Source organism: Salmo salar, chromosome ssa02 (assembly GCF_905237065.1).
Source record: "Salmo salar chromosome ssa02, Ssal_v3.1, whole genome shotgun sequence".
NCBI lineage: Eukaryota > Metazoa > Chordata > Actinopteri > Salmoniformes > Salmonidae > Salmo > Salmo salar.
This window is the reverse complement of record NC_059443.1, coordinates 60,083,187-60,107,893: the sequence shown is the minus strand read 5'-3', so window position 1 is coordinate 60,107,893 and position 24,707 is coordinate 60,083,187. Positions and strand designations below refer to the sequence as shown.

General features: G+C 40.1%; 1 protein-coding gene across 1 annotated transcript in view; it reads left to right on the top strand.

The window, feature by feature from the left end:
- LOC106586820 (VPS10 domain-containing receptor SorCS1) overlaps positions 1 to 23,886 on the top strand; it is a 51,407-nt gene extending 27,521 nt beyond the window's left edge. The window contains exons 3-5 of the mRNA XM_045713261.1: positions 16,155 to 16,254; positions 22,839 to 22,997; positions 23,824 to 23,886. Of these exons, the coding sequence (XP_045569217.1) occupies positions 16,155 to 16,254; positions 22,839 to 22,997; positions 23,824 to 23,886 (322 nt within the window). The remainder of the gene's footprint in view (positions 1 to 16,154; positions 16,255 to 22,838; positions 22,998 to 23,823) is intronic.
- The last annotated feature ends 821 nt before the right edge of the window (positions 23,887 to 24,707 follow it).

The window sequence follows — 24,707 nt, the reverse complement described above, 5'->3', positions numbered from 1 at the left end:
TCATCCTAACCGGAAAAATGTAGGCTACATTTGTCCTAGCGCTGAGGAAAGATTGACGCAACACAAGCGGTCATAATTTCTAACTATCGGCTGACATAAACTACACTATGAATTAGCTAATAGCAATTACTATGTACAATTAATCACATCACGGGTGAGCTCACCGTTGATCAAAATAATTGAGTAAAACACTTTCTAGAAATCGAAAGTAATCCGACGATTAGTTTCAGCGCGCAGCCATGCTTTTTTACCTCACAGAAACCGAAGATAATAAGAGAAGACAAGATGAGTTGTTGAAGGGGTGTGGTCTACCATCATTCACATCCCACATTCACTTCCTGAAGTTCTCAAAAAATGAGTGAACCCTTACTCACCTCATTTTGTTATAGCATCTTTGGTCCGACAGACGATCAAGTGAAACCCAGAATGCATTGTATGTCAACAAACATGGCCCCATACACAAAGCTGGAATTAGCTTAGCTCATCATAATCAGTACAACCTTCAAAACATTATTTTACACACATACTATGCGCCCTTTACAACTTATGCAAAAATCGGAACGCATGATTTATCACGGGTAATTGAAAAACGTAAATAAAATAGTAAATATATCAATAATACCACACAAAACATTTTCTGATAGTGATTTATTGATACAAATTGCGCGTTTAGGCAGTCAATCACGGTAACCTCTCACTCCCACTCTGAGCCATTCAGTGTTGTTGTTTATGTAACAATCACATCCTGGAATGGAGAGAACGTTCGAACATCACGTGCATAAAAAAACTCACGCTGGGGCGACCGTTAGAGATATTTGGAACTCACGCGTGAAAGGGTTAAAATAAAGTGGTGATCTTAACTGACCTAAGACTGGGAAATTTTACTAGGATTAAATGTCAGGAATGGTGAAAAACTGAGTTTAAATGTATTTGGCAAAGGTGTATGTATACTTCCAATTTCATCTGTACATATGAGATGAGTAATGTAAGATATGTAAACATGATTAAAATGGCGTTATTTAAAGTGACTAGTGATTAATTTATTAAAGTGGCCAATGATTTGAGTCTGTATGTAGGCAGCAGCCTCTCTGAGTTTGTGATTGCTGTTTTACAGTCTGATGGCCTTGAGATACAAGCTGTTTTTCAGTCTCTCGGTCCCATCTTTGATGCACCTGTACTGCCTTCTGGATGGTAGCGGGGTGAACAGGCAGTGACTCGGGTGGTTGTTGTCCTTGATGATATATTTGGCCTTCCTGTGACATCAGGTGCTGTAGGTGTCCTGGAGGGCAGGTAGCGTGCCCCCGCTAAGGCATTGTGCAGACCGCAGTTGCCGTACCAGGCGGTGATACAGCCCAACAGGATGCTCTCACTTGTGCATCTGTAAAATGTTCAGCATCTGGTTCCTTAAGAGAGTGATAGCACAAGACTTGAGATGCAAAAAGAAACACAAAACATAACACTATTAATAAGGTGTTAAACTATGCACAATTATACAGTACCAGACAAAAGTTTAGACACACCTACTCATTCAAGGGTTTTTCTTTATTTTTACTATGTTCTACATTGTAGAATAATAGTGAAATCATCAGTACTATGAAATAACACATATGGAATCATGTAGTAACCAAAAAAGTGTCAAACAAATGTTTTTTAGATTTTAGATTCTTCAAGGTAGCCACCCTTTGTCTTGATTACAGCTTTCAGACCACAGGTTCCAAGAGGTGTTCCCAAGTCATGTCATTTTCACTTTGCTCCCCATCTCCTGTAATGTTAATGCCTTGGTTTTTGGGACTCCATAGAATGCACTGATATCGGTCCTGCCAGAATCTGCAACTAACACTCCGTAGGACTGACCCTTGACCCCCACATCATACCATCTACACTGATGGATTTCTGTCTGTCACTAGTTCAGCCCCTAAAACTCTTGACAGTAAGAATAGTTTGGTTCCCATAATCACCCCTTAGGATGTTGTCCAGAGTATAATTACCCCCAATAAGCTATCTTTCCCAAGGTGCGCGATCTACTGGTGTCTAAAACTTTCTCTGACCACTTCACTCCCTTAGTTGCTGTACTAAAGGCCATTACTGGTGAATAAACCTCCTTTTATGATATAGCTTTTCCCCCAACTATCCTTTGCTGCTTCATCATCAGCAATGACTGTGTCCACGCTATCATCCTCCTGAAATATTTTTAGTTCTGGTAACATTAATCAAAGTTATCGACTGAGTAGTTCTTTAGACTCTCAGTGTTATTACGTTCATTCCACAATCCTGTCTGTAATACAACTACACCTTGTTCTGAACAACCTACATCCAATATACTAGTCCTGTTATCAAGTGGTTCCACCCAGATCACCATACCTTTGTGATTAGTGATCTGTCTAGTATCCGTAGCATTAGTACTGACTGTACCCCAATGTATTCTTGTGTCTTTATATTTGGCAACCCATTCTACGCTAATAGTCAATCTATCCTTTTTACATGGTTCAGTAACCATTAAAGCAACCGACACAAAAACTATGGCGGTTAAAGTAGCTCACAGACCCAACCCAACTGCTTGTCAACAGTGGCATCTACCCTTCCTCTCTCTCTTTAGCTCCACTTCCTCTATCATTGCAGCTTCCAGCTCACCCATTATGCAGCTGGATCTCATTCCACATGAGAAGTGTGAGCACACCGAGGAGAGGCTATGGTCTTTACCACTGCAGGTGCTGTAAGGAGTACTATGTGTGTTCCAGTCCAATGCCGTCCCAACACCCCTTCCTGGTGGGTCTTGATATACACTCGATCTCCAGGATTCAGCCCGTGCTCTCGGTTATCTCCTGGCGCCTGCTCCTCATGTGCTGCTTTCACCTGGGAATATACATACTGCAATGCAAGGTTCATTTTCTGACAATAGAACAACATAGATTCTCCCATTATTGCCAAATCTCAAATTTGTGACATGTGAATAACAGCACCCGGTACTCTCATCGTTCTCCCAGTTACCACTTCATGTGGTGTGAGTCCTTTGGTGTTAGTTGACGCACTCATTGACATCAGTACCACGGGTAAATTAGTAACCCACTTTCCCTGTGGCGCTCAAAGTCTTGGCCAATTTCTCCTTAACTTCTATGGGCTACGTGGGACACAGCCAGTGAAATATCAGGAGGGGCAAATTCAAAACAACAAAATGTCATAATTCAAATTTCTCAAACATACAACTATTTACACCATTTTAATCCAACCACATTGTCCGATTTCAAAAAGGCTTTACGGCGAAAGCATAAAGTTAGATTAACAATGGATTATTTGGGACCAAACCAACATTTGTTATTGAAGTAGAAGTCCTGGGAGTGCATTCTGACGAAGAACAGCAAAGGTTATAACATTTTTCTTATAGTAAATCTGACTTTGGTGAGTGCTAAACTTGCTGGGTGTCTAAATAGCTAGCCCTGTGATGCCTAGCTATCTACTTAGAATATTGCAAAATGTGCTTTCACCGAAAAGCTATTTTAAAATCGGACACATCGAGTGCATAGAGGAGTTCTGTATCTATAATTCTTAAAATAATTGTTATGTTTTTTGTGAACGTTTATCGTGAGTAATTTAGTAAATTCACCAGCAGTGTTCGGTCGGAATGCTAGTCACATGCTAGTCACATGCTAATGTAAAAGCTGATTGCGGGGGGTATGCTAGTTCTGAACGTCACATGCTAATGTAAAAAGCTGGTTTTTGATATCAATATGAACTTGATTGAACAAAACATGCATGTATTGTATAACATAATGTCCTAGGGTTGTCATCTGATGAAGATCATCAAAGGTTAGTGCTGCATTTAGCTGTCTTCTGGGTTTTTGTGACATTATATGCTAGCTTGAAAAATGGGTGTCTGATTATTTCTGGCTGGGTACTCTGCTGACATAATCTAATGTTTTGCTTTCGTTGTAAAGCCTTTTTGAAATCGGACAGTGTGGTTAGATTAACGAGAGTCTTGTCTTTAAAATGGTGTAAAATAGTCATATGTTTGAAAAATTGAAATATTTTTGAGGTATTTGAATATCGCGCCACGGGATTACACTGGCTGTTGAGTATAGAGGTTAACAAAGTTTGTCGTACAAAATTAGCTGAAGCTGAGGAAGTTGCAAATATTTCTGTCCATCTGGAGAATCTGTCCACCACCAATGCATGAGTCTTTCCCCTGCTTCGAGGGAGTGGCCCTATAAAGTCTATCTACAATGATGTAAATGGTCCCTCCGGCAGGGGTTGCTGTCAGGCAGGAATAAGCATTGTAGGTACAATATTATGTTGAGCACATATCACATCTTTTAACTCAGTCCCAAAATGTTCCTAACACCCCATTTCCCCACCATGTCGTCTTGAACTGAGAGTACATCCGAGTGATGTGTTGGTCCGTGATACATTTCAGAGAGAGTGACATTTGTCCCGCTCGGTGCCACGGGCCCACCAGTGTTAGTATCACACCACAACCCCTCAGTGTCTACTTGGCACCCATGTTCTAAGCACTGCCACATTCCTTTCTTGTTAGTTTGCTGCTGTAAATCTTTTAGAATCCCGGCCCTAGTATTACCAATATTTACATGTGGTTCCTTAACACCTTCTCTGAGTAAGGCTGCCGCTTTAGCTGTTTCGTCTGCTGAGAGATTCCCTATGGCTATTTTATCTGTACGACTAGTATGAGCTTCACATTTCACCACTGCTAATTTACTGCGTAGCTGACACACTTCTAATAATGCCTCTACCTGTTGTCCATTTTTTATTGGTGTCCCTGTCGCTGTTAACATGCCCTGTTGTGACCACTATGTACTGAAATCATATACCCCTAATGCATATTGAGAATCAGTGTATAATGTTACATTCTCCCCTTCCGACAACCTACAGGCCTTGGCTAATGCATATAACTCCACCCCCTGGGCTGACACAGAGGCTGGCAGTGGGCCAGCCTTTACTACACCCCTGTCCTCACACACAGCATACCCTTTTACGGTCATGTAACTAGAGCCATCTGTTTACAATACTTGTTTCGATTCCAATGCTGTCTCTTGCAAATCTGGCCTAAGATTTGCCGTAATTTGATCTGGGTTACATGTATGCAATTCACCCTCCACAGGCAACTGCATTAACAACGCATTAACAACACAACTCCCATTTGGTCCATCTTGCATTAGTACCATGTTGTGCTTTCGTGCTGTTAACAATGGTTGCTACTGCGTGTCGAACATACAAATCCACTTTTTGCCCCATTGTAATCGAAGCCGTGTTATGCAACACCATTTCTGTCACTTGTACCGCCCTCATGCACGGTGGCATTCCTCTTGCCACCAAGTCCAACGATTTACTCCAGTACATTACTGGTCCTTTTTCCCCCCATGATTTTGCGTAACCACTGCACTACAATGTCCTTCATGTTCATGAACAAACATTTTAAAAGGTTTTAGTTTGTGGTGAGTCACAAAGTGGTGACTCACCACCTGGATTTGGTCTTACGTAGCAAAATTTGAAATAGTTTTTTTTACATTGCATAAAGTAGAGACTCAGAGCAAAAAAAATGGTATATCATACACTGCATTTTTGAGGAACAACGGGAAAGTAATTCTGCATTGAAAGTTGATAAACTTCACTTTTGAGAAAATTGACTTTGAATGTTTTGTTATCTGGTGAAGAGCTCTTCTTTGTCTACACCCATTCATCATCGTTCACACCCTCTTAAGCTTTAGCCTCACCCATCTCGTTTCGCTCTCAAAGCGTTCAAAGCGCACACTTGACGTGCTAGCCGATGATTTGTTTACCTCTGGATAACATGAAAACAGCCTAACCAGCTCTGCTGGAAACAATTTCATTAACACCGGCCATATTCAATGGGTGTTGTATACTTTAGCTTAAGACATGTAGCTAACTAGGTAAGCAATGAACGTACCTAGGTAAACAATGTGTAAGATCACACATGTAACGTTAGCTAACGAGCCAGCCAGCTAACGTCAACTAGTTAAACAACATAGTGCCAAATCATGTCGTTACTATCCTGCATGAATCTACTGGGAGCTAACAAACCAGGTTCAATGTTAGCTAGCTACATTAGGCTCAAACTAGCAAAGCAAATGGCTCTGGGATACGAATAATAACGTCATTCACGTAACGTTAGCTAGGGATCCTGTCAGCTAACGTTAGCTAGCTAGCTTTACACTTTATTTTGAAATGAAACCACTTTCTGTCAAAATTAGAAATGTGTAATATCTGAAAATGTATCTAGCGAGACTATTTTACCTATATACATCATCATGCATGATGGACGCATCTCCCTGTCACGGATGCAATGCCATAGTTGCCCTTAGTTTGAAGATGTAATCTGGAGACAAGTGTTTTCTCCATCTCGTTAGCTATCCTACTCTAATTCCACTTATTTCTACACTCGATCCTCCAGAAAGTGGAGAGCAACACTTATGCAGCTCCATTACACAATACATTTTTTAAAAACCTCTCTTGGCATGTCCAGCCCAGTCATTATCTCAGCCAATCATGGCAAGTGGAAAGGTTGCTGACTTTTTCTGTGGCTTAACCAACAAGGCTCGTAATTTAACAATTTTTATTTGTATTTACAGATGCCATGCAAATTTGTTATTAACCTCTCTGGGAAATGTGGGACGCTAGCGTCCCACCCGCAGGACACACTATTCAACAGCCAGTGAAATAGCAGGGCAGCAAATTCAAAACAACAAAAATCTCATAATTCAAATTTCTCAAACATAAAACTATTCTATCCCATTTTAAAGATACACTTCTCGTTAATCCAACCACATTGTCCGATTTCAAAAAGGCTTTACAGCGAAAGCATAACATTAAATTATGTTAGGACTGCGCCGAGACAAGAAGAACCACACAGCCATTTTCCAAGCAAGGAGAGGCATCACAAAAAGGACTCATAGGACTTCATGTTACACAATACATTTATGTTTTGCTCGATAAAGTTCATATTTATATCCAAAAACCCAATTTTACATTGGCGTGTAATGTTCAGAAATGTTTTTGCCTCCCAAAACTTCCGGTCAATTTACAGAAATACTCCTCATAAACGTTGATAAAATATTCAACTCTTATTCAAAGAATTATAGATTCACTTCTCCGCTGTGTCAGATTTAAAAAAAACTTTACAGCGAAAGCACACCTTGCAATAATCTGAGTACAGCGCTCAGACAACAACAAGCAATACAGATACCCGCAATTTTGGAGTCAAATAAAATCAGAAATAGCATTATAAATATTCACTTACCTTTGATGATCTTCATCAGAATGCACTCCCAGCAATCCCAGGTCTACAATAAATGTTTGTTTTGTTCGATAAAGTCCATCATTTATGTCCAAATTCCTCCTTTTTGTTGGTGCGTTTAGTCCACTACTCCAAATGCAGGAAGCGCACGCAAAATGTCACGACGAAAAGTCAAAAAAAGCTATATTTACGTTCGTAGAAACATGTCAAACGATGTATAGCATCAATCTTTAGAATGTTTTTAACATAAATCTTCCATAATATTCCAACCGGACGATTCCTTTGTCTTCAAAAAAGAAAAGGAACACAGCTAATGCTCACGTGAGTGCGCGCCACTGAACTCATGTCATTCTCTCAGTCATCTGACTCCATATGCTCTTATTCTCTCCCCATTCACAGTAGAGGCATGAAACAATGTTCTAAAGACTGTTGACATCTAGTGGAAGCCTTAGGAAGTGCAAAATGACCCCACAGAGACTGTTGTTTGGATAGGCAATCACTTGAAAAACTACAAACCACTTCCTGGTTGGATTTTTTTCTCAGGTTTTTGCCTGCCATATGAGTTCTGTTATACTCACAGACATCATTGAAACAGTTTTCAAACTTCAGAGTGTTTTCTATCCAAATCTACTAATAATATGCATATCCTACCTTCTGGGCCCGAGTAGCAGGCAGTTTAATTTGGGCACGTTATTCATCTGAATTTCCGAATACTGCCCCCTGTCACCAAGAAGTTTTAAGGCACAAGAAAGTTCATATGTTCCCGAAGACATTTATGCCAAAAAAAACGCATTTTGATTAAACATATATATTTTTTAATTCAAATGGCTCTCCTGTGAAGTCGTGACTTGCGATGTTTGTCTAGTTTCCTGAAACGGGTCACAATTGCTTCTTTAGCTCGACAAACGCTTCCTCACATTCTTGACTTCACTCTATCCTTTCATGGGGACCCTTCCCCACTTTCGTCAACTCTGTAAGTGGTTCAGTAATTTCAGAAAACAACGGAATAAAATGTCTCACAAAATTGAAAACTCCTAGGGTTTTCCTGAGTGTGCGAGGAGCGTTTGGCCTTGCCAGAGGACGCATTGTTTCTACATTTCTGTCCCTCCCTTACTGAATCTGGTGCCTCTTTCATAATACTACGCATTTTGCTCACGCTCAGTGGCAGATGGAGATGCTGAATTTGTATCCGTATTTGGGGCTGCGAGTCATTTGGAATAGGGTTGTCCACCCCTGCTACTATTTGTCCCGGATAATATGTAACCGGGGTCACATGTGTTTGTACTGGTCGCACATCTCTATGATTACCTGGATCATGCTGGTCCACTACTCAGTCCGGGACTACTTTGTCCGAACTCGTAATGTGCCTGTCCTCTGCCTCTCGCAACCCATATCACTCTTTTTGCTCTTTAAGAGAGGGGTATAATGGTGGTCTACCAGTTGTGACCTGTTTCACCTCATAGCATGGGGCGAACCGCGGAGGAGTGACAATTGTGTATATACTACACCACACATATTTTGATGTTGTTGTAGCGTAATTCTGAATTGTTTATCCACAAGGTCTTTCTCTATATCCTGTTTTTGTTTTACTCTTTTCTAGCGCAATAGCCAATTCCTGCTTCTGTTCATCTAATCTATGTGCATGCCCTTCGGCAGTGCCTAGTATTTTATTCGTCGCCTCGTTCTTGTCTACTGCCTACTCCATTTTACATCGCAGATCTCTATTTTTCTATTTTTCCAGTTTTATCCACCGCTGATAAAATGCTGTGGTTAGGATGCCTGCGTATTGTGGTCTGGACCGTTCTCTGATTTCAGTGTTCCACACTACGATGCATCCATATACTTTTGGCTGGTTTTAAACTTTCCATCTACGGGAAAATGTGTACAAATTTGGCAAATTTTACCCACCATTTATTTGGTTCTTGGTGTTGGTCATATGCTTTTTTTAGTGCCTCTAAGGCTTTGGTAACATTTTCCACTTCTACCCTTCCCTCTCTGGGAGTATCCTGGCCTCTAGAAGCCATCTCAGTTACGTCCTGAAGTAGTTACAGTTTAGGCTTAGGCTTAGGCTATTAATAATTTGGTCACTCCCTTGTACACTTCTGGTTTTAGCACCCTTTATTGCTACTGTTACTACAGACGATCCTTGTTCAAACATTCATACACACGCACACACCCTACGGCCGCACGGCCACCACGGCTGGGCTTTCACCCCCGTTACAGGTTTTTTATTTATTTTACCTTTATATAAATCCTGTTAGGGACAGACGTTCCGCTAGCGGAATGCCTCACCAATATCCAATGGTATAGAGTGGCGCGAATTACAAATGCCTCAAAAATGCAAAAACTTCAATTTCTCAAACATATGACTATTTTACACCATTTTAAAGACAATACTCTCCTTTATCTAACCACATTGTCCGATTTCAAAAAGGCTTTACAACGAAAGCAAAACATTAGATTATGTCAGGAGAGTACCCTCCCAAAAATAATCACACAGCCATTTTCAAAGCAAGCATATATGTCACAAAAACCAACACCACAGCTAAATGCAGCACTAACCTTTGATGATCTTCATCAGATGACACTCCAAGGATATTATGTTATACAATACATGCATGTTTTGTTGAAGTTCATATTTATATCAAAAACCTGCTTTTTACATTAGCATGTGATGTTCAGAACTAGTAAACCCACCGCAGGTTGTCGGAAGGGGAGAATGTAACATTATACACTGATTCTCAATATGCATTAGGGGTATATGATTTCAGTACATAGTGGTCACAACAGGGCATGTTAACAGCGACAGGGACACCAATAAAAAATGGACAACAGGTAGAGGCCTTATTAGAAGTGTGTCAGCTACGCAGTAAATTAGCAGTGGTGAAATGTGAAGCTCATACTAGTCGTACAGATAAAATAGCCATAGGGAATCTCTGAGCAGACGAATCAGCTAAAGCGGCAGCCTTACTCAGAGAAGGTGTTAAGGAACCACATGTAAATATTGGTAATACTAGGGCCGGGATTCTAAAAGATTTACAGCAGCAAACTAACAAGAAAGGAATGTGGCAGTGCTTAGAACATGGGTGCCAAGTAGACACTGAGGGGTTGTGGTGTGATACTAACACTGGCGGGCCCGTGGCACCGAGCGGGACAAATGTCACTCTCTCTGAAATGTATCACGGACCAACACATCACTCGGATGTACTCTCAGTTCAAGACGACATGGTGGGGAAATGGGGTGTTAGGAACATTTTGGGACTGAGTTAAAAGATGTGATATGTGCTCAACATAATATTGTACCTACAATGCTTATTCCTGCCTGACAGCAACCCCTGCCGGAGGGACCATTTACATCATTGTAGATAGACTTTATAGGGCCACTCCCTCGAAGCAGTGGAAAGACTCATGCATTGGTGGTGGACAGATTCTCCAGATGGACAGAAATATTTGCAACTTCCTCAGCTTCAGCGAATTTTGTACGACAAACTTTGTTAACCTCTATGGGCTAGGTGGGACGCTTGCGTCCCACCTACTCAACAGCCAGTGTAATCCCGTGGCGCGATATTCAAATACCTCAAAAATGCAAAAACTTCAATTTTTCAAACATATGACTATTTTACACCATTTTAAAGACAAGACTCTCGTTAATCTAACCACACTGTCCGATTTCAAAAAGGCTTTACAACGAAAGCAAAACATTAGATTATGTCAGCAGAGTACCCAGCCAGAAATAATCAGACACCCATTTTTCAAGCTAGCATATAATGTCACAAAAACCCAGAAGACAGCTAAATGCAGCACTAACCTTTGATGATCTTCATCAGATGACAACCCTAGGACATTATGTTATACAATACATGCATGTTTTGTTCAATCAAGTTGATATTGATATCAAAAACCAGCTTTTTACATTAGCATGTGACGTTCAGAACTAGCATACCCCCCGCAATCTTCCGGTGAATTTACAAAAAATTTACTAAATTACTCACGATAAATGTTCACAAAAAACATAACAATTATTTTAAGAATTATAGATACAGAACTCCTCTATGCACTCGATATGTCCGATTTTAAAATAGCTTTTCGGTGAAAGCACATTTTGCAATATTGTAAGTAGATAGCCCGGCATCACAGGGCTAGCTATTTAGACACCCAGCAAGTTTAGCACTCACCAAAGTCAGATTTACTATAAGAAAAATGTTATTACCTTTGCTGTTCTTCGTCAGAATGCACTCCCAGGACTTCTACTTCAATAACAAATGTTGGTTTGGTCCCAAATAATCCATTGTTATATCCAAATAGCGGCGTTTTGTTCGTGCGTTCAAGACACTATCCGAAAGGGTAAATAAGGGTGACGAGCATGGCGCATTTCGTGACAAAAAAATTCTAAATATTCCATTACCGTACTTCGAAGCATGTCAACCGCTGTTTAAAATCAATTTTTATGTAATTTTCTCGTAAAAAAGCGATAATATTCCGACCGGGAAAGCGTGTATACGTACAAAGAGAGAGAAAATAAAAACATCTCGTGCCCTCGTGCACGAGCCTGAGTCTCAGAGTACTCTGACCAGCCACTATCCAAACGCAATAATGTGTTTCAGCCTGGGGCTGCCTCGATATCATTCAGCTTTTTCCCGGGCTCTGAGAGCCTATGGGAGCCGTAGGAAGTGTCACGTTACGGCAAAGATCCTCAGTCTTCAATAAAAAGAGCCAAGATGAACAACAACTTGTCAGACAGGCCACTTCCTGTTCAGAAAATGTCTCAGGGTTTTGCCTGCCAAATGAGTTCTGTTATACTCACAGACACCATTCAAACAGTTTTAGAAACTTTAGGGTGTTTTCTATCCATAGCCAATAATGATATGCATATTCTAGTTACTGGGCAGGAGTAGTAACCAGATTAAATCGGGTACGTTTTTATCCGGCCGTGTCAATACTGCCCCCTAGCCCTAACAGGTTAAAATAAATTTGTATGCTATTTTTTTCGTAAAATAGCGATAATATTCCACCCGGGCGACGTTGTGTTCAATCAAACACTGAAAGAAGAAAATGGAGTCGTCTCGTGCACGCGCACCTCAGTGTCATTGTTCTCAGAAGGACCACTCACAAAAACCCCTGCTGTTTTTTGCCCAGAGACTGGAGAGCTCTCATTCCACTTTCTGGCGCCTTCCTAGAGCTAATGGAAGCCTTAGAAAATGTCACGTTACAGCAGAGATGCTGTATTTTTGATAGAGATGCCCTAGATGGAGAACAAATTGTCAGACAGGGCACTTCCTGCATAGAATCTTCTCAGGTTTTGGCCTGCCATATGAGTTCTGTTATACTCACAGACACCATTCAAACTTTTTTTGAAAATTTAGAGTGTTTTCTATCCAAATCTGCATATTCTAGTTTCTGGGCAGGAGTAGTAACCAGATTAAATGGGGTACGTTTTTTTTTATCCGGCCGTGAAAATACTGCCCCCTATCCCAAACAGGTTAACTAGGCAAGTCAGTTAAGAACAAATTCTTATTTTTAATGACAGCCTAGGAACAGTGGGTTAACTGCCTGTTCAGGGGCAGAAAAACTGATTTGTACCTTGTCAGCTCAGGGATTTGAACTTGCAACCTTTTGGTTATAAGTCCAACACTCTAACCACTAGGCTACCCTGCCGCCAACCCAACCCACCCTGGGATTTACCCCCTAGGACTTACCCATTGCAGGTACTAGCCTGCTCGGGTTTACCTTCCGGTACTTACCCTATTCTTTATAGTACTCACCAGAACCAACCCACTCGGGATTTACCTGCTAGGATTTACCCTCTACAGGTATCAGCGGGCTTACCTTCTGGGACTTAACCTATACCATAAATCTACGACCGGTCATAATGCAATGGGACTTCTGAATAAGCTCAGGCTTTTTAGGTCCTTATTCTATTATTGTTCAGCCTACGATTCTCATCTCCCCAAAATGTCAAAATAAGTGGTAAATCCTGCTCCACTGATTTGGACTCTCTGGTTTGACTAGAAATCGTGGTGAATCCTGTCGACAACGCCAACTGTTAATTTTTACCCTGTTATTTAGAATCTGACAGACAAGTATAAGAGCTCAAACCAAGTTTATTCACCAAAAGGGTCAGACAGCTGAATAGACCAAGACATGTTTTCACAAGCACTGGTATTTAACCCTTCCTCCTATGTTGAGTCTCCTCCTTACACCTCTGTTGATATAAAGAACTTTAGTGATATCTGTTCTTCCTCACATCATCTGACCTGACCTCTGTCCAAATTCCTCACTCCTCCCCAACTTACGGCTGTCATGTTGACTTGTCTCAGACTGTGGCCCTCCTCTTTCCTATAGTATACCTGATGTCTAACAATAACATATTCTGACAAAATGTAAACATTCTACATTCCCCTCTCTCGCTCAGTGACATGAATAAGGATATTTCATATTTTCAAGTATAGAATTCAGAACCCATCAACATAAACACCAGATAAACAACTGTCTCTGTGGACAGGGGCTGATGAGGATGAAATTACTGAATAAAACATTAGGAAGGAAGAGAAGAGCATATTGTATGGCGGTGAAGCCAGGTTTAACACTGCAATTGCATGCTAATTATTACAGCTTCCTTCCCCGCAGACACTCATGAATATGTAGTAATTCTAGGTTATGGAATAACAAAAAAGGCACCTCGGAAATCAGACAAACTGTAGGAGGCATATGCGTTATGGTTTGGAGGTTTGATTGAATGCATTTCTGTCTGATTGTACAGTCTATCCGTGACACTCTCACACCAGAGCCTTAGTACTTGAGGATAGAACTAAGTGGTGAAAAGTAAAATGGATGCGTAGCCTACATACAATACCACACAGGAGCTTGCTATCTCTTCAATTTATACTTGACAAGCAACTCAGTCAGACAGCATTCTGTGTTTTTGCTGTAATGTCCCTGCCTGCCGCGGACATGAGAAGACTCAAACAATATAACGCAGCCCTTGGGAGCTCCCTAGTGCTCGGAGGCCCGTTCCCCATAACATTTCCCTCTCCAATCAGTCATCGCCCCATTAAATTCCCCAACTCTGTTTTAATATCCTGTACAAGCTGTCAGCATGCCCACATGCAGTGTCTGTCTCTCTCGTTATTCTAATTTGTAATCATCGTGACCGTCTTTCCCCGGCACTCCAGAATAAACTGGAATGAAAAAAGATCTTATTGTAATTTCAATCAAAAATCCATTAATGGCACAGTAGCACTAGTCTCTGCCGACTACGCATCAGGAGAAAAAACCTAAAGAGCTATAAAATAAGAATCTGTTCCCATTCGTCTTTCCTCACTCATACTGTAAATTGCACCGCACATCTGAAGGGGGTTATTGCTGAGTGGGTGTGGACTTTTTTCAGTGTTCGGCCAGAAATAATTAGTTAATCACAGGCACATGGTAGCTAATCTTAGGCTCACACGAACATGCACACAAAATCAGAGCGAAAATGTAGCCTGTCAATTCAGCCATAAACGGTGATGCATTTTCAATCACAAGATACAGATATAAACTGCATTTTTAGCTGAAAGTTGTTCACGTTAGCAGCCAATATCAACTAGGGATATATCATGTAACTTCTCTGGAGTCCAGAGCAAGCAAAATCATACTGCCTATTTTTAATGGAGGTTGCAGGATCAGATGGAAAGCATGTTCTGTCTGCACCGTGCCATCGCTTTGGAGGGCAGCATGCTTGCAGAGTGCTCATTGCCAGCCGGGTAGCCCTGTTCTTCCTCACAAATATTGTAATACATTTGCCAGCATATGTTAAGTCTTCATCCCATAATATTGACAGCAGTGCGATGTTACAGCTGCTATTCTTTAGACATACACTGAGTATACAAAACATTAGGAACACCTGATCTTTCTATGACATAGATTGAAAAGGTGAATCCAGGTAGAAGCTATGATCCATTAGTGATGTCACCTGTTAAATCCACTTCAAACAGTGTAGATGAAGGGGAGGAGACAGGTTAAAGAAGGATTTTTAAGCCTTGAGACAATTGAGACATGGGTTGTTTATGTGTGTCATTCAGAGGGTGAAAGTGCCTTTGAACGGGTTATGGTAGAAGGAGCCAGACGCACTGGTTTGTTTCAAGAACTTCGACACTGCTGTGTTTTTCACCCTCAAGAATAGTCTGCCACCCAAAGGACATCCAGCCAACTTGACACATTGTAATCAACATAGGCAAGCATCCCTGTGGAAGAAATTATACAAGTTATTTTTGATCACTAATTTGGATATGTGTGCCCACCTTTGTGCTCCAATGCTGATGACTGGTCAACAATCAAGACTGGCAACCTTTTGGTTCTGAAGCATGGATGAGAATTTAAAGATGACTTGCATGCAGTGGGTTCAGAACAACAACAACAAAAAATGTATTTAAAATAAATCTTTGGCTGGGAAATTATACTACCACCGAAAAGGACACTTTGGAGACTGAAAGGGCAAAGGGACATGTATTCTGCACAGGTATAGCCCTATCTGTGCACGTTCAAGTCTCCGAGATTCGGGACACATCCACATGTCTTTGCCTTCTTCATATGTTATGGTCGTATATTTAGTTTGCATGTTATAGGATCAAAGGCCCTCGAGCACCCTAGATTCCTGTAGTTATAAGGGTGAGATAGGCAAGTACTGTAAGATGTACAATAACAGGGCTATTTCACATGACATGGTTCAAAGCCAAGACAATTGATTTCGGTCATAAACCTACCTTAAGATGTGGTTATTGTTGGAAGCAGGTGTTGGTACGTAACCACTGTCTGTAAGTCTGTATGTTAGTCTGTATATAGATTATGTATAAACATATATGGCTGTCTGTATTCCCTAAGTTTAAACACATGATTTTTTCTTTTTTTACAGATCAACAGACTATGGATCCACCTATGAGAGGATGAATGACAAAGTGGGATCTAAGACAGTGCTGAGTTACCTGTATGTCTGTCCATCCAACAAGAGAAAGGTAAGACAAACTTCAAAAGAGTGATTTTCAATAACACAATAATGACTGAATTGTTCAATGTCCATTCTCTGCTGCCGCTATTTGTTCTTTCCGATCAAATTGAATGTTAACTCGAAGTGAAGGTTAGATGGTAGACTGACTATAATAAAATACATTTGGTTTGAATACATATATTCTCTCAAGCATTTACATTTTATTTTTTATTTTTGAGATGCCCAAAGTGTAATGACCTTATTGAGCTTACATTGCCTTATGCTGGAAGATTGCCCGGAGTTAGAAAGTCAATTCAAGATTGTTACCAAGCAAAACTTACTCATACTGTAGTTATAGCCTCAGGACATTTACCATGACACAGCACAGAGACCAGAAGAATATCTTTTAGAAAGCCAAAACGTATTCAATTGTCACGGGTGTCATAGGGATTGGACCAAAACGCAGCGGGAATGTGTATGGTCATTTTCTTCTTTATTAAACAAAAATGAATACTGAACAAAAAGAACGACGAAAACAGTCTTGTCAGGTGCAACAAACACTAAACAGAAAACAACTACCCACAAAACCCATAGAAAAACACCCCTATTAAATAGGACCTTCAATTAGAGGCAACGAGGAACAGCTGCCTCCAATTGAAGGTCAAAACAATAAACTAGACATAGAAATAGAAAAACTAGAAAAATAACAGAAATACAAAACATAGAACACAACCCAAAAACCCCGACAACACAAAACAAACACACCCCTGCCACGTCCTGACCAAACTACAATAACAAATAACCCTTTATACTGGTCAGGACGTGACATCAATACAGCATCTTGTTGGTTTGTAGATAAATGCTGAAGCAAAACTAATAAAACAAAGTAGGTGCTAATTCTCTGAGCAAAGTATATTTTTACTTTGGGAAGTTCACCATCTATTCCACATTATAAACTGTGAGGTTCGAGCCTTTAATGCTGATACGCTGAAAACCATGGTCTATCAGACCATATACCACGGGTATGACAAAACATTTATTTGTACTCTTCTAATTACGTTGATAATCAGTTTATGATAGTAATAAGGCACCTCAGGGGTTTGCGGTATATGGCCAATATACCACGGCTGTATCCAGGCACTCCGCGTTGCGTCGGGCTTAAGAACAGCCCTTAACTGTGGTATATTGGCCATATACCACACCTCCTCAAGCCTTATTGCTTAATTATAACACAGGTGGCTCAGTCTCTTCTGATCTTTTTTTAAGGGTCATGCCAAGGTCCCTCACTAGCAAACTTCCATGGATAAGCTTTTCTGTGTTGGTAATGTGAAGGAAAATGGCCACAGATGACTTTCTGGGCCTCCCAAAGAGAGTCAAATAAGTCCATAGATTACTAGCGCCGACCCTAAAAATCCCTCTATGGAAAGAGAGGGTTTGTGGAATACTGATGGACTTAACCCGCGTCAGCATTGGACTCAGTAATACCTCGGTCTGACATTGTGACTATTTTCCCACTGGCCGTGCCGGACATAGCGATAGACCCTAAAGTCTAGTTGGAGGTACAGTATGTCCATCCAGTACATTTCCCAGGCACAGGGATAAAGGCTAACCAAGCCAAAGACACAGGAGATACATGGACAGGAAACAGATTAGCTGCAAGTGCCTTATCATCTCCCTTTTATGGTGATAGACTGAGGATGTTGTAGTTTCGTTCACCCCAGTTAGGGAATTACATTGTAGTAGAAGCTAGTCACGAGATCCCATGATGTCCAGATGCCCTTGTTTGGGCCACGTTTTGTAGACAACCACTTTTGACCTCTGGCTTCCACCGACCCACAATCCTCCTCACCTTATCTTTTATCTCATTATCGATGGATGAGCCCAACTCTCTACTGGATAAGCTGGGACGCTTTTTCTTCATTGCATTCGAGTGGCCAAGCATAACATCTGCATGTAAAGCATGGGAAAAACACAAAGAGTGTTATCTCTAATCTGTTGAGATGAGGCAGGAATGACCATTAAATCACCATGACAATGTATTTGTGTATTTAATGTCTCAAGGATGTTTTTTCCCCCATGTGAATATAGCATTACAATCGATTGGTTTCCACACAACAATATTCTGATAACGTCACTGACTATATTCTCATGTTGTCTAAAGGTAAAAATCCAGAGGTTTGACCTTACTAAGAGCAGGTAATAGATTTGAATGATGGTGCTGACATTAAATTTCAAGCATTGAAAGAAGACACTCTTATGCATGTTGAGCCTTATTCCAAGGTCTTCTGCACAGTTTGACTCACAACCACTGCTAATAATGAAGTCTAGCCTTCTAGACATATACATTTAATTAATAGACATAGACATAGAATGAATAGACATTCTATTTCTATGGTTGTAACGAGATTGATATCCGAATTCACTGGAAATGAGCCTAAATATACCTTTCCTATAGAGTGCTCACTCACAGATAGACCACAATTGATCTGGGTTTGACAATATTAATCTGCTGTGAGGCATCATCTCCTCCTCTCCTCCCATTCTTGCGGTCATCAGATGGCTTGCGCACCATCCAACAGCAGGCTGCAGCCCCTCAGACAACAAAGTAATAACTATCGCACTCTTCACATGACGATTAGCTCGGTCACTGGACTCCCACTGACTAGCTGATCATAAGCAGATAACATGTAGAGGTTATCCTAACAACCTGTATTGATCTAAGCTTTGTTACTAACCTCACTCCTCTTACTTCCCGGGAGACACATTGGTGATCAATTGCAAAGTGGATGTGGAGTGAAATGTTAATTACCTGGCGATGTAATATTTGATGATGTGAACGTTATTGACGATGATGTGAGCTGTTACATAACCTCCCCTCGTGGAACTTAGTGCCTGTTAAAACTGATTCAGGAACAGATCGACATGAGCCACATAAACAATATCAGAAAGGAAATGAATTCAATCTACTGAGAGATGGGTTATGAGAATTTTTTTCAATACATTTTTCTACATTTTGTAAGAGAAATAATGTGTGATTAGGGTTTAATCTTGAATATGTCGCATGGCAAATACTATTTACTGTGCAGGAAATCAAATCAGGTTGGTTAAAGATGAATCATCTTTGGCAGTTTATACTTTTCCAAACTTCTGCAATTCCTTTCATTCTCAACCTTTAAAGTGTATGTTATGCCTTCCATTAAATGCAGCAGTGATATAGGGGATATACAGAGTACAGCTATACACAAAGCTATACAACAAGCCCTCAATAGAGATACACTTAATATTAAGATGTATTACAGTAAATATAAAGGAAGCCTGGTTGAAAAGGACTCGCCTAAATTATTATTAGAGAGCTGGGAAACGTTCTCCCTGTTCAGTGGTGAAGAAACACTGATTCAACCAGATCCTTCAAGGACTTCTAGCGTTTGTACTTGGTGAGACAGAGAGAAATGGCCTGACAGAAGAATCAGAAATACAAGGTGAAATGCAATTTCCACTCATAATAAAGGCTGTCGTTTAATACGATATTATTGAAAATGATTCGACCTGACCTTAGAAACTATAAATTACCTGGGACAAGGCCCTAAGACACTGGGAGAAATAGAGGGGGCCCTTTGCAAAAAAAACAAAGGAACATTTAAAAAAAGAGAAACTGGCACAGAATCCGCTGTCTGTTTATTGGCTTTAATGAAAAACAATTAATCTAAATCACCACCAGGAAGAATTCATAGTTAAAGCTGGAGAAAGAGGGGTGGGAAGGATTCCTAGTTAAAGCTGGGGAAAGACGAAGGTATTTTTGTCAGTGACAAATGCACTGCTGTTTTTTCCAATTCAAATCTGTTGCACTATCCAAGTCACGCTTTTTCCTTCTCCCTTTTCTGTCTGGGTTTAGTAGTTTATTATAATTAAAGCATATTTGAGCTATGTATGTCTTATTAATCAAGATATCTATGGATTACTTTGAGAGAAAAAATCCATGGTTTTATATAGGGGAAATGCTTTTTTAGGGATATTTCTGTGTTTTGAGAGTAATGAACTGTAATGCTAATGTCTGCTTTACTTCACCCACAAATAAATCATATAATACCAAGATATAGATACTACACCAGTAAGGTCAGATTTTGTTACAATGTAGTATTTAATATTATATATCATACAGACTTCCAAACAAAGGGATTTTCTTAACCTGTTTGGGATAGGGGGCAGTATTTTCACGGCCGGATAAAAAACGTACCCGATTTAATCTGGTTATTACTCCTGCCCAGAAACGAGAATATGCATATAATTAATAGATTTGGATAGAAAACACCCTAAAGTTTCTAAAACTGTTTGAATGGTGTCTGTGAGTATAACAGAACTCATATGGCAGGCCAAAACCTGAGAAGAATCTATATGGGAAGTGCCCTGTCTGACCATTTCTTGTCCTTCTATAGCCTATTTATCGAAAATACAGGATCTCTGCTGTAACGTGACATTTTCTAAGGCTTTCATTGGCTCTAGGAAGGTGCCAGAACGTGGAATGATAGCTCTGCAGTCTCTGGGCAAAAAACAGAAGGGGTTTTGGTGAGGGTCCTTCTGAGGACAATGGCACTGGTGCGCGTGTGCATGTGACGACTCCATGTTTTTCTTTCAGTGTTTGTACGGATACAACGTCTCCCGGTTGAATATTATCGCTATTTTACAAGAAAAATAGCATAAAAATTGATTTTAAACAGCGTTTGACATGCTTCTAAGTACGGTAATGGAATATTTGGAGAAAAAAAATTCACGAAATGCGCTCGCGCGTTACCCTTCGGATAGTGACCTGAATGCACGAACAAAACGGAGGTATTTGGATATAACTATGGAATATTTCGAACCAAAACAACATTTGTTGTTGATGTAGAAGTCCTGGGAGTGCATTCTGACGAAGAACAGCAAAGTTAATCAAATTTTTCTTACAGTAAATCTGAGTTTGGTGAGTGCCAAACTTGGTGGGTGTCAAAATAGCTAGCCGTGATGGCCGGGCTATGTACTCAGAATATTGCAAAATGTGCTTTCACCGAAAAGCTATTTTAAAATCTGACACCGCGATTGCATAAAGGAGTTCTGTATCTATAATTCTTAAAATAATTATGTTTTTTGTCAACGTTTATCGTGAGTAATTTAGTAAATTCACCGGACGTTTTTGGTGGGTATGCTAGTTCTGAACAAAACATGCTAATGTAAAAAGCTGGTTTTTGATATAAATATGAACTTGATTGAACAAAACATGCATGTATTGTATAACATAATGTCCTAGGAGTGTCATCTGATGAAGATCTAAGGTTAGTGCTGCATTTAGCTGTCGTTTTGGTTTTTGTGACATATATGCTAGCTTGAAAAATGGGTGTGTGATTATTTCTGGCTGGGTACTCTCCTGACATAATCTAATGTTTTGCTTTCGCTGTAAAGCCTTTTTGAAATCGGACAATGTGGTTAGATAAAGGAGAGTCTTATCTTTCAAATGGTGTAAAATAGTCATATGTCTGAGAAATTGAAATTATAGCATTTTTAAGGTTTTTCGTATTTCGCACCAGGCGCTACCATTGGATATTGGCGTTTTAAATAAGTTGTATCAACGTTGTGTACTTTCACAGTATCTTTGGTTTTATAGTATGAACATGTACTGTAATTTACATAATTATACCGAATACCTACATTTGTGTTCCTATTATGATTTTAGTTTTACAGATCTTGCTCTGTTATTGCTTTCACGAGAGGCTCATTTCCAACAAATATGCAGCAACACATTTACATTTTCACTGAATTTATGACGAAATGAAAGTAGAGACTGTATTATTCCTAGCATGGAATTAGAATTCCCGCCACTGTGGTAACATTGAGTATGCAAAGACATTATTCTTCATTGCACAAATATTTGTTCTTTCTTATCACAAATTTAAATATTGTTCAAAACAAATTGCATTGCCTAGACATGTAATCACGCTTGGTAAACGCCAAGTTGTGGAGTTCTCTCTGGCTACATAGCTATATTCTTAAAACTTTATTCTTAAAACTTATCCTATTCTTTAACATAGCAACTTATTGTTGTAGTTGTGTTGTGGCCCCTCACGATTTACTTACTTATTTAAAAAAAAAAAAGTCAGTTAAGAACAAATTCTTATTTACAATGACGGCCTTGTTCAGGGGCAGAACGACAGATTTTTACCTTGTCAGCTCGGGGATTTGATCTAGCAACCTATCTTATTAAAGGGAATGTATCTGGAGAGGAGCGACTGGAAGCCAAAGTGCACCAAAGTGTAGACCTGTGAGTGCACTGGAAGAGGCCAAAAAAACCATGGCAACAGAGGCGAGAGGCACATTTGTGAAATGATGTCCAAAACAAAGTGAAGGTGTTAGCACTAGTAACAGCATGATGCATGCCAACCACTAGACCTGGAGTGCTGACATGGCTAACCCTCTCTGTCTCCCTCGCTCGCTCACTCTCCTTCTCTCTCTCTCAATCTTCCCCTCACTCTCTACACATGAATTCACTCTCTTTCTTTCTCTATCCCTCTCCATCTCCTCCCTCTCCCACCCCCACCACCCTTCTCTCTCTTTCCATCCAACCTCCCTCTCCCTATTTTCCAGATAATGGTGCTGACAGACCCTGAGTTTGAGAGCAGTGTGTTCATCAGCTCAGATGAAGGAGCGAGCTATCAGAAATACCGCCTCAGCTTCTACATCCTAAGCCTTCTGTTCCATCCAACACAGGAGGATTGGGCTCTAGCCTACAGCCACGACCAGAAGGTGAGCTCCATATTGTTTTTTTCTCCACAGTTGGTTGTTTGATACAGTATGCTTTGGATTTTGAACTGTGATACACAGTCGGATAAAGCTCCTAGCTGTTGATGTTTTACCTTAATTCCATCCCGGTTCCAGCGGCCCCGTATTGGTTTATTGAATATTCTTTTGTACTCTTAATATTATTTATTTACCGTCTTGAAGTTTTGATTAGAATATTGATTATTGTTATCCATTTGATGATACTTTTTTTAGACGTTAGCTCATTTTATTACCATGGCAATTAGTTAGATGCATTGAACACACGTGTTATAACGTGATTACAACTACACAGTAACTTTATTTGTAACTACTAGGGAACATTCTAATATTCATTAGAAGATGTCAGCACTATTGGCCTGCAAACCACATACAGTGACTATGCAGTCCTATACACCAGTGCTCTCATCTGTAACCTTCACTGTACAGTGGTCTCATGTTGAGGAGAGCTCTGTACCCCCCATTCACACACAGGTCACATCCCATATAACCTCCTGTGAAGAAGACCTATTATTATGGCCAATGAGTCTGACCTGGCTACCATGATGGCTATCACATAGGGAAGTCTGGTTGAGGTGGAGGAGGGAGAAGGCTGACACCTTGGGTTGCTAACTGACCCCAATATCAGTCATAACAATGAAACCTGGACAGATCCAGAGGTTGTAATTTGTTGCCCTTTCAGTCTGTGATGGCCTTTGTTGGAGAATGTGGACTATACGTGTTTGTAACAGAAGCTGTTGGGCTGTTTGATGCACACTATAGATGTTGGTGATATTTTGTTTGCACTAAAAAGGATGGGCCTTTGTGGACATTGAACATGGAAAAAGTGGACATGGAACACTCGGAGACAACATAACTTTGTGGACATGGAACACTCGCAGACAACATAACTTTGTGGACAAGGAACACTCGCAGACAACAACTTTGTGGACATGGAACACTCGCAGACAACATACCTTTGTGGACATGGAACACTCGGAGACGAGATAAGTACAATGCTGATTAAATGATTACTTAAGCATTGATGCAACATGGAATTCAATGGTGATTAATAAATTAGATAATGTAGTATATTTCATTGGGAGTCCATACAAGTGCAACTTTAAAACAGTCTGTTCTGTACTGATAATATATATGTTTTTTCTATATTCAAACAAGTCTTTCAGGCTTTGTCAGATCACTTTAATATTTGTCTTCAGTCTTTTTGTATTCAATGCAGGTCAATCTTTGTCTCTTTCCTCAATGTCTGGAGTAAACTGTTCTATTTCGTGTTCTAGAACTCTGGGTGACCTGTCTTGACTCTTATCTCAGAATGTGTGCTCAGTGTAAAGACATGATTACTATTGATGTAGCTGTTCCTCTTTCTCTCTCTGACTTAGGGCGATAGAATTACAGCATCTGTGACAAGTCTCAAAAAAGAATTTGAGTAGAAAGTATGGATACAACTCAATATAATACAGAGCTTTTTTTTCTTCTTGTTTGTCTGTGTTCATGTCTCCTAATCAGCATTAAAATCAAATGAAATGTTATTTGTCACATGTGCCGAATACAGCAGGTGTAGACCTTACAGTAAAATGCTTACTTACAAGCCCTTAACCAACAATGCAGTTTTTAGAAAAATAAGTGTTAATAAAGTATTTACTAAAATAATCTGAAAAAAAAGAGGAAAATAACTAA